The following is a 12,183-nucleotide window of genomic DNA, read 5'->3' as shown; positions in this document are numbered from 1 at the left end:
CAGTGTCTAATAGACACTCAATAGGTTGACACCAGATGGTTGACAGGCAATAGGTCGATGGGGACAAAAGGTTGACAGGTACAAAAGGTTGACTGACAGATGGTTGACAGTGTCTAAGGTCGACATGAACAAGTCATCAGAAAAATGGTCGACAAGTTTTTTTCAACATTTTTAAGATTAAGGTTAGGGCGCATACACACTGGAAGTTGTGTCCAGTGAGCGACATCGGCAGCGGCGGGCCCGGCTGGGGTGCCGGCATCGGTAATTGCATACACACTTGCCGATGCCGACAACGATGGTTGGGAGCAGGGACATGCTGCATTCGGCAGCATGGCATCGCTAACGATATCCCCAGATTGAGCTGTATGTACAGACGACTGGGGATATCGTTAACGACCCGCGGGAGCGCTTATCGTCCATCGTTTACTGCATACACACTGAACGATACGATAACAATAACAATATCATTATCGTTCACAATTGTCCAGTGCGTATGCGGCTTCAGGCACTTGCCGGAGGGTTAGGGTAAGGCTGTGGAAGGAGAGAGTTACTATTTGACACTAGGGGAAAGGTGAGGGTTAACCTAGGTTTATATTTAGGCACTTGGGGGAGCGCTTGGCACCAGGGGGAGGGTTAGGAACTAGGGGAAGGGACACTGTCGATGTTCTATACTACACCCTTCTGAAGTATCTCTTGTATCCAGCCCGGATGTAAATGTCAATATTAAGGATGACGGCTGCTGATACAGAAGTACTGGGGGGTTGCACTATACATATTAAGCAGTAGAGAGACTCAATTTAGCACAATGTAGTAAATCTGTCCGCACTTGCGACTGTTTTGTGTCCAACTCAGAATCGCGCCCAATGTTGTGATGTCAGAATATGGATATGTACATGTTGAAAGGTAATCTGACCTCGCTTTATGGGAGCCTTGAGGACAGCAGATTAAAGTGTCTCAACGTTGCACTGCAGAATAATGTACTATAGTGCTGTCACCAAAAGAGCTTTGAAAACAAGCTCCAATATATTTTAATCTGCATTAATGGTTATTATAATAGATAATAATAGTAAATGCTGCAGGCAGTGACAATATTGATGCGATGAGAAAGCATGTTTGTACTGGTTCGTTCACTTACATTATCTTTTAGACCCTGGCATTAGAGCATTTAGGACCTGAATCAGCAAGGAACGCAGTTGCAATTACGCACGCAATTGGGCGATTGTTGCGTACTGCGCATGCATCGCAGAGCGCGTGCTCGAACTAGCAATTGCAATCGGGACTGCAGTGGCTACACGCAGACCCATCGCAGAGCGATTGACAGGAAGTGCCGTTTGTGGGTGGTGACGGGGGGGTTGGTCGGGCAAACGCAGGCGTGCCGGTGCGTTTCAACGCCGTTGCAGCGGCATGCATAAATTATCCACTTCGACGGCCATACGCAGCCTGAGATAGCGTGCGTGGCTGTTAGCAATTTCTGAGTAAGGTCAGACCTTGTGCAAGTGTGCGTGAGTACTCGATGGTACTCGATTGTACCGATGGTTTCGCAGTCTTGCTAAACATTACGGATGTGTGGAAAGTACAGTGGGCATCCTTGTGTAATGCTACGTGGGAATAGCGATCGCAATGAATTAGCATACTATCGAAGTTCAACTGCGTGCGCAATCGCTATTTCATACGCTGTTGCGTACGGTAGTGAATCAGGCCCTTAGTTAATATTATCACAGGACTCTAAAAATGTCTTTAGTGCTTGATTTTAACACCTGTATATGTGAGCCCTTTAGTTTACCGCAGACTGGTGTATCTGGATAACCATGTTGTTACCATTTAACAAATGTTCCTTTTGTCTAGTTTGCATATCTAGTAATGTCCTTTATTCCCTGCAACTTCTCACTTTGAGCTGAACTCAGTAGAGATCAATGTCTGCAAAAACCACGTCTCCCAGATGTTCAAGGGCACTGGGACCCTTATTGCACTTTTTGCCTTCAGCAAAAAAATAAGTGCAGATTTGGAAAGACAGCTCTCAAAGTGTCATCTGAATTAGAGCAGATGTGGATAATGTACAAGGCAATTTTGTACAAGCATTTTTTGCTAAAAGCTGTAGAAAGTGTGCATTTTGTTCAGTAGAGAGATAATTAGGGCTTAAAATGCAGGGACAAAGCATTACAGAAATCTTTATAGATTCTATAAATGCATCCAGATTTGACTTAAAACAAAAATAATAAGCATTCTGTAGTTAAAAAAAAATACTCAAATCACATTTAGGTTTTTAAAAAGCAAACTACATATATTTATTTTAGTGCACTATCATTAGAAGTGAATTAGTTATGCTTCGTATACAACCAAACCTAACTCATTTACCTTACCAGTTGATGACCTGTTCTGCTAGTTTGAATAATCTACTGACAGGTAAATAACAGAAGGAGGCTGTTTGCATACATAGCGATTCACAGTGGCAGTTTGAATGCACCTAGATTTCCACTGATACGCTTTAGTTTGCGGAACAAGATGGACCCATTTGCAGGGACGCAGATGTCTGCAGAGGCTGAGGGGCGTGGTGTGGTGGGGAGGAGTCATGGTCGGACTGGCCCACAGGGGTACAGGGAAAATCCCTGGTGGGCTACACTGTCTGAGGGCCCCACTCCCTCCTCCACGGATGGAGCAGGGACATGGATGAACTTGGGTGATGATTTGTTTCTATGGAAACTACACTAAGATTAATCCTCCTGCCAATCAAAGTGGATGGTGCTGACACACCCCTATCCCCTCTTTTATAAAGGGGCCCTGTTCTTTGCATGTCCTCTCTAATGGTTGGCCAAGTCCTCTGGTGGTGGCCACACCCCTTAAGCTTGAGCACCTACCATTGGATTCCTTGGTGGGCCCTTCATGCCCCAGTCCAACGCTGGGAGGAGTAAAGGTGTTCCCAGCCACATTTTGTGGAACACTGCAGAAACAAGGTATTGTCACATCCAAAGTAGGAAGTGGACCCGGACTGGGTGCGGGTAAGTCCTTGTGAGCAGTTTCCTGATATTGGAATTGGAACGAGGCTGGGCGAAGGGGGTACTTGTTTGTGAATGTATCTGCCTTTGCAGGGTGATGCAGAGGACGGAGATCCCAGGAAAAAGGAAAGCTTAACCCCATCAGGTATTTAGAGCGCAGCTCTGGAGACACTGGGGTATGGGAACCTAGTAATGGTGCTAACTGGGAATGCTGGTGGAGGAGGCACTGTAACATAGCGCAGGTAGCAGTAGATTACCGGAACTGAGATGATGTACATACACACATATATATCTATGATGCATGCACACATGTGTGTAGATATATATGTGTGCATGTACATCAACATATATTTTTATATGTTGATTATTATTTTTATTTATATAATTATTTAGGTTACAATTTTTAGTCTTTTTATTTTATCATTCACTGCCCTTAGATTCATCCAAATTATCATAATAATTTTTTTATTATTATTTTCCTCCTATTATATGTTTCACCACCTTATTTACATATGTTTTTACATGGTTTAATTTCCAATCAAGAATATGCACATATTGTATATCTCTATATATTTGGATTGTCTTCTGATTACTTTCAACCTGGGTATATGCGATTCCTCAGTATGTTACATGCTTTGTTGTTTTAAATGACTAATTGATGAATTCCAGCTGATCCTTTTAACTTAGATTGAAGGGCACATATATACCGGTTCTTTGGGGGAGTGACACTAGCCTCTGATGAAGCTGTGGGAGGAGCCACGGGGAAACGCGTCAGCCATTGTCACTTTTTCACACCTTCTTATTGGAGCTACCTATTCGGATTTGGACACACAGCCATTCTAATATGGGCCACTGATGTTCATGAGGTAACAGGACTTCACCTCTTGTGTCTGCTTGTCACGCCAGTCTGCTCAGCTGCAGCAGCAAGCCGGCTCATTATAGCGGAGGACTTCAGCCGCACAGAGAGCACAATCATCTCTCACTCACAGGATTCCTTTCACGGGATTCCACCTAGCCTGCTAAACACGCTATACCTGCTCCCAGGTTATCGGACCTCAGCGGATGGTGAGCATATAGCGGTTACTATATCAGCTTGATTACATGAGATTCTACTCAGCGTGACATTCTTTAATACCATCTAACAGCCACAGGATTATGGGATATTATTCCCTCATTGATTAAGCATAAAGAGGAGACCTCCGTTTACGGAGGCCAAAAAACTTGGGACTCCAGCTTATTAATGTATATTTACCATCCTTCCATGTGGGTTTGATTATTGAATATTGCTTTGTGCACCATTCTGTGTCATATTTTATTGAAACATGGATTAATTGCTCCTATTTTTAATGTATATGTTTTTATTTTGATATTAAAATCTCCTGACTTCAGGATTAAATATTATATATATTTTATGTACTCTTTTTAATACCCATTTTTGAATTGGGTGTTATAAGCGCTGTGCTATATATTTTCAGTTCTTTGTATTCCTTGGGAATCACAGGAGGCCTGACACCCCTCCTCACAGCTGTTATTACCTTTTTGTAATTTAAAGCGCCATTTCTGAGAGTTCCTTTTTTTGTTAAAGTGCATTTCTAGGCTCACCGTAGTGCAAAAAAATAAGCTTCACACTCACAAAAAGGAAACATATAGTGAAACAGTCCTGATGCCCCTTCGCACATGATATATTTAAGCCATACATAAACTTAAAGCAAGTTGTGATTAATTGAAAAGGATAGTACTAAAGTGGCAAGAGAATTGGACTTTGATGTGATGCCTACACATCTGCAGTGCACCTACACGTCCTACACTCTTTGCACCTCAATCTGTTTACGAAGCACAACGGACTTTGGCGTGGAAAAAGCAGTGATGACTGCACCGTAATATTTCACATACAGATTCAGGCTCAGTCGCACACAGATATACAAGTGTCACATATCAAATTAATCATTGCAGTCTCATGAAGCATTTTTGGACGAAAAAGATGCTTGGCGCAAGCCATGTCATACAGCACCTGGAGTGACGAGAACACCTGATATGCTCTCTGAATTCTCTGCCTGCACTCTATTCTCTATATACTGTTGTTGCTGTATGTCTGATTGCAGTACCTGCTCATACTTCTCCAATTCTGTATGGTAAATCTGCCGGATCTGGCTGAGTTTGGCTCTGTAGTCGGAATGTTCTATTGAGTTATCCGAGGTTCCGCCTGATGCAGCCGCTGCTGCTGCGGCTGCCCCAGCTCCTCCTCCTTTCTCTGGCCCAGATACACCTTCAGCCAGCAACATGTTGTCCAGTCTCATAAGCTGCGGGTCTGGGGGGTCTTCCTCCTGTGCCCCTCGGATGCTGAGACCTTTTGATTAAACAAAAAAAAAATGATTAGAGTGGAACTGGAGACAAATATATTAATACTTATTTTAAAACGCTACAGTAGTATCTAGTGAAGAACTAGAAAAAATAAAATAATATATAGGAGCTGTATCGACAGAAAAAGTAGTAGAACCCCCCCCCCCTCATTGCACGTTAGTACAATACAGCATAATTTTTTTGTTGAGTTCTTAAAAATACAAACTACTTCTTTATTTGCTAGATACAATTTAGTTCAAACTCTAGTAGGTTTTACAGTATTGACCATTAGCAGGGAGCACAAACTGAACTAGTTTTAAAATAGTGGTACAGGGGGTACAAATGCTACGGGCCACAATCCCCAGCCATTCCCTAAACAAGTGAGTGAATCGAGCAGCAGGAACAGACAGGAAGCATAACCAAGCAGTGGGAGAGTTTACCCCGGAGCAGAGCCTACGAGCTGGCGCCAATACCTCACTGCTGTCTGCATAGACTTCCCCATGGCAGGCATTGAGTAAACATCATGCAGGGGGGATGGGTGGGCAAAATACAAGCGGGCAGTGGATGGGGAGCATAATACAAGCAAGATAGAAGAGAATAACACAAGCTGGTGGGGGAAGGTAAGGAAACATAATACAAGCAAAGGAAGAGGGAACAAATACAAATGGATAGGGAAGCAAGATACAAGTGGAGTTAAGGGGAGACTATTATAAGAGGGGGAGGACCTACAAATGGGCTAGGGGTCATACTGTACCATTAGGCATTTGTAATGGGTAAGGGGAGTAGCATGTTGAAAATGGATGGACCACCTCAACAGGTAAGGTAGGGAAGTGGGGTGTATGATCTACTGTGAGTCTGGGATGGAACTGAAAAGACTTACCCCCCCACCCACCTTGGGGCTATGGAGTATTATCTACATGGGCGAGTCAATTTGTGGCAGTGGCGTAATAGCTGCGAGTTTTAAATCAGACTGTTCATTTGGTTAATATCATAGAAATCAGTTGTTACACATGATGATACATGCGGTGAGTTTTTATGATGGGAGATCATAACGGTGATATGAGGTTATGTGAAGCTGAGCATGATAAAGTGACATTGGTATGTAAGTGAAACATAAAAATGACAGGTGGCAGTAGGCTCGCCCCCACTAGTGGAATGCTGCAATGAGAGCTCTCCATCTCTACAAGCCTGGAATGCCTCTGCAAACTGTTGCTCTGGAGCCCAAAAAGTTCTAGTTCCAACGCTGATATAGTGCTTACATTCGGTACAATTATATACGTGTCTACAAGAAAACAGCAAAATAGCAGTCTAAAATTAATGGGCAAAAAAACCCAACATTTATATAAACAAAATTATAAAAAGTGCACTAACATGTCCACCAAATCCATGCATAGGACAAGCGGCAGTGTTTTTGGTGCAAGTAATACTATTTTCTACTTACTTAGTACTAGTAGTACTTTTATAAATGTACATATGTGGCTCAATAAAACCACTACCTCTTATGAATCATAAATACTTCAAAATAGTTTCTCGTTACAGCAGGCCCATTTAAAGTCAATCGTTAATTAGTACACCCTTCTTAGTATTCTGCAATACTTTCTGTGTTTCTCCATCTTTGTCCACTTTTACAATTAGCACAAATATTTCATATAATCACTCAATGACACTCTATAGGGCAACTTATCACTGCCAAACATATAGGTCTATCAAAGGTATCCTACATAATTCCCATCTCCTCATATTCTTATAGGGACTTATTTAGAGTTGGATGTAAGTCCATTTGTCGGGTGTAATTATACTAATTTCCGTACTGCGCTACTTTACCAAAATATGTCCGTAATGGGATATGAGCATTGATCTTACTTAGACTCGCATTCCCGTATCCTTGAAGAGATGGAACTGGGTCGAGCGAGCGTAAGCTGAGTATAGTAAGGGTGTGTACACCTGAGCATATCTAGCCTGATAAGAGATATGACCTAATGAGACATGGATGAATTATCAGGATCTTAGGACTTTGTGGGTCCAAGAAGCCTTGTAACATTTAGTGATAACACCAGCAGCACCATTCTCATTGGCTCTTTACGTATGACTCCGTCCAAGTGATACTATTATTATTATTATCCTTTATTTATATGGCGCCACAAGTGTTCTGCAGCGCCTTACATAGTAAATAAAACTAATAAGTGAACAAGAAACAAGTAACTTACAGTATATTACAGTGCAGGACAAGGACACGATTTATATACATTGCTGCAATAGCAATTAAAGCACTCACAATAAGCAGCAGGGAGTTGGCCCTTATGGGGAGTAACGAGTAGAAGAAAATGTAAAGAGAAGCATATGAGGGAAGATGTCCCTGCTCGTGAGAGCTTACATTCTAAAGGGTAGGGGCAGACAGACAGGCCTGACACAGAAGGGGAAGATACGGAGGAAAGAGCATAAGGTGGGTTAGGATGAGAGCTGGAAGGCCTTGATGATGTAGAGGGACATGAGAGTCCGTTTGAAGATTTGTAGAGAGGTGGAGAGTCTGATAGGGAAAGGGTGAGCATTCCAAAGGTAGGGAGCAGCACGGGCAAAATCCTGGATGCGGGAGTGGGAGGAAGTAATCAGTTGGCAAGAGAGGCTGCATGCATTTGTTGGGCGAAGTGGGCGGGCAGGAGTGTGAAGGGAGAGAAGGTCAGAAATGTATGTGGGAGAGGATTTGGTGAGGGCTTTGTAGGCGAGTGTAAGAACCTTGAATTGGCATCTGAAGGGGAAGGGGAGCCAGTGTAGGGCTTGAAGGAGAGGGGAAGCAGATGTAGAACGTCTGGAGAGGAAGATGAGCCGAGAAGCAGCATTGAGAACCGATTGTAGTTGAGAGAGGTGAAAGACTGGGAGGCCAGCTAGGAGAAGGTTACAGTAGTCCAATCTGGAGATGACCAGCGAGTGGATGAGGGTTTTAGTAGCATCCTGAGTGAGGAAGGGTCTAATCTTGGAGATATTTTGTAGGTGGAAACGGGAGGACTGCGAGAGGTGCTGAATGTGTGGTTTAAAGGAGAGTCCTAGCTATATTATGTTATATGAAGTTATGGCTGTCTATTTACATTTATAGGCCTGACATAGAACTAGTGTTTTGAATGTGACATTAAGGGGGGAATTCAATTAGGAATGATGTTCTCGCCCCTCGCGAGTAAGTGCGGCTATATGCCACTCTTACGGTACTGCTGAAATGGGCAAGCGGTACGAGTTCCAATGCCATCGCTGGTGCCATTGCAACGGCAACTCATCCCCTCCCCCCCGGGCGTGCAGTTTAATTGAATTCCCCCCACAGTAACTTGAGATATGAGTGACTCTATATCACATGCAATACACACTAATTGAGAATTTAGTCTCTTTGCAAGTCTCATGTAGAAATAATACTACTACGCAATCTTCAAATCATACACTGCTCTATATTAGTTAACTGAGGTTACTGACTATGCAGTGAATTGTGGGAAATTCCTCCAGTGAACCACACTGAATGTGACTGCTGGATAAACAGTGAGCACTCGAATCATCTCAAATAAGCAATTCCATTAAAGTTGCAAAAGGACCGAAGAGGAATCATGTCCCAGCACAATTAACCTCTTTAAATCTGTTTAAATCAAGGTTGCACCGGATCCCGATGGACAGGACCGGCATTGTGTATGCGAACATACTACTCCAGTGATTTTCATCCTGTTATTCATTTTCCTATGTAATACAAGTCTAAAAAGCCATACAGAAGGTGTACGTATAAATATTGAGAGGTCATGTGATTGTGTTACAGAGACTCACCAGGGAAATGTGGAAAGTGGTGGCAGCTGTTTAGTCAATATGCATTCTTAGGTTCACCTAATAGCCATTGCGCATCATGTCAGTTTTCAGTTTACTTTTTCCTAAAGTAACATTCTGTGTATTGTTTATTATTCCTACTGTTATGAACATTGTTATTGAATATTTGCATTACCATAAAGTTAAGGTGCATACACACGGGACGATGTCCTCTATGAACGATATTGGTCAAAAATTTCCCTTGAACTTTCTGTAGTGCAGGACAAACGATATTGGGTGTACACACTGAGAGATATCTTCCAGTGAAGTCATCCTGCCACATCTCTGAACAGGCAATTCTTGACGATATTGTCAGATTGGCCTGCATGTACGGATGACAAAAGATATATCGCTATCGCCCAGCTGGAGCACGTATTGTTGGTCGTTCACTGTATACAGCATACACACTGAACGATATGAACGATATATTGTTGAGCGATATCGTTATCATCCATATCGTTCATAAAAATCGTCCCTTGTGTATGCACCTTTAGACATAAGATATAAGTATAGTGTGCAGTCCATGGAGTGCAAGCACACACACATTAGATATACCCAAACTCTGTATCACAGACCCTGATCTGCCTGGAGATGAGGTCACTGGCCACAAACGACAAGCACTAGGGGAGAGCGCGAACGACCCGGCAGATCCAATATGCTAGTATGACGATATGTTTTATTTTTACATGAATGTGACACTAGTTGTAATGAGGCCAAGTCTGTGTTGGGTTGAGTAATATAATGAGGTCTTGTTCAGATTTTCATTGATATTGGCCATACGCATCTGCGTTGCATGCACAGAAGAAAAAGTGTATAGTCATCGGTGCACACATCTGCTGTCTGTACTAGCACTGTCCAATACTTGGTGTTAAAGATACATCTGAAAACCGTACCTCCCAGTTTTCTTGAAGTTGAAAGAGGGACTTTTGCCTGAACCTGGAAAAATGGGGCATAGCTTCATGGCAAGTGGCATGGCCTTGTGGAAAGGGGCATGCGCACGGAAACTATTCACTAATGGGTGAGAGGGGGCTTTCCAACCCCAACCTCCCTTCACAGGTGGGATGACGGGACAGTGCCTCAAAAGGTGTTGGGTACGGGATTCCGTTGCTCAGAATCCCGGCATGAGCACGGTAAGTATCCTAACCCTACCCCTAAATCTAACCCTCCCTCCCTGCAGCCTAAACTAACCCTCCTCCCGCAGCCTAAACCTAACTCTCCCCACGCAGCCTAAACCTAACATCCCCCCACCAGCCCCTGCAGCCTTACCCTAACCCTCCCCTTAGTGCCTAACCCTAATCCTCCCCTAATACTTACCTTCAGGATGCTGGCACCAGGGTTCTGCCTGGTGTTCCAGTGCTGGCATTCTGAGTGCCCGCATTACGTCAGCTGGGATATATAAACTACATCCCCCTCAAAAGTGGGTGGTATGGAAAGCATACATAGGTACACTTACATCCAGCCTGCTGTTCTGTCACCACGCCCTCAGTGAACTTTGCCTACGTGAGAATGGCCATTTGCAGCCCAGTTATAACCCAGTTACATCTCAGTTGTAAGTCGAGATGCGATTGTAATGTGTGCTCATGTACGATCAGTTCTAGAGCATGCACAGCAAGAAACGTGCAAAGTACACTCTGCAAACAGGTTAACATTCGACTCATATTCAGCACTAACTAAATGTATAACTAAACTAATAGGAAATATGTGATGACCACTGACCTAGTTTAAATTTGTGATAAAAGTAACTTCATCGTGAATGAGAAGATCATAGTGTAAAACGTACAAAAGGCGATCTATCTATCTATAGTATTGTAATTGCAATATAGACATACAGCATTAAGACTAGACTTCATTGCACACTTGCAAAGTTTATATTCCATCCATATAAACTGTGGGGGAAGCACTATATACATTTTGTGTGTTGCTATAATACATTTAACCCACACACTGTATTTATGGATATTTAGATGCATAATTAGACAGATATACAGACCGATATCTAAAATGACAGACCCCGACAGCAAAAATACACAATAGGTAGAGAAAACTATTTAGAAGATATCATTTAATACCTGACAAAAGGTGGAAATGACTTGTTTACAGCAGAGATATGGGTTTGGCGTATAATATTCTCTTTATTATTGTAATATGGCAAGCGCTATCCCCACAATGCAGCTTGCACATTGAAGTTGTTTTATTGCACTAGTAACATAGCTAATGAGAAGCTTACAGAGAATAATTATCCTGGATAAACCTGCATTTAGCATATGATATGTTCTACAATACTATTAGTCCCATGCATGTTTCCCTCAATGTAGCAGTTTCTGCACCAAGATAATCAGTTCAGTTAGTAACAGACAGTAACATTTTGTGTAGTGTTGGCAATCTCTTTGTCACAGATCACAGGAAAGGTGGATTTGCCATCCATCTCTGAGTATCTTTCAACAAATCCTAATTAAATATTTGTCAGCATGCAAACACCTGCCTCCATCCCGTGTTTTATAGATAAAAATAAATGTCTGAATAGGAGGTATCGTTTCCAGACCATATAATAAAAGTAGGAGGTCAGTTGCAATATTAACCTTTTAGTAACACTAGCTCCCACTCTTGTAAAGGCGCATTAAGTGTCCACTCTGGGTGCCCCCTGATTGCAGGGTACTGTTAAATGTAATAATCTCAGGCATTTTCAGCAGCTCATTAAGGGTTCATTACTATATGGGCAATGCTTCTGAATTATAAATAAACAGATTAGCATCCTGCGGAGTCTGGACTGCACCCTCGCCTCTTGAAACCAGAACAATATTGCATAGCGCACGCTCACCTGGGAGCTAAAGTGCAAGTGTGGGGCACGCTCTGTTTGGCAAATAGAAGCTAGCCAAATTCTTTTCATGCTGCCAGAGATGCTGGTAGACAGAAAACTACACAGGTGCTGAACTTGTTCCCAGTGGGAAAGCATTGCTCAGAGTTGTACTGAATGGCAGATTCCCAATGGACTCTTTATCTACTAGAGCACATACAGTAG

General features: G+C 42.7%; 1 protein-coding gene across 2 annotated transcripts in view; it reads right to left on the bottom strand.

Moving 5' to 3' along the window:
* Positions 1-12,183, bottom strand: part of PBX3 (PBX homeobox 3) — a 249,358-nt gene that overhangs the window by 33,319 nt on the left and 203,856 nt on the right. For both annotated transcript variants that reach the window (XM_088471119.1, XM_088471120.1), the window contains exon 3: positions 5,099-5,340. In XM_088471119.1, the coding sequence (XP_088327245.1) occupies positions 5,099-5,340 (242 nt within the window). The remainder of the gene's footprint in view (positions 1-5,098; positions 5,341-12,183) is intronic.

Source organism: Taudactylus pleione, unplaced genomic scaffold, assembly GCF_031769625.1.
Source record: "Taudactylus pleione unplaced genomic scaffold, aTauple2 ptg000110l, whole genome shotgun sequence".
Classification (NCBI taxonomy): Eukaryota; Metazoa; Chordata; class Amphibia; order Anura; family Myobatrachidae; genus Taudactylus; species Taudactylus pleione.
This window is presented reverse-complemented; position numbering and strand designations above follow the sequence as displayed.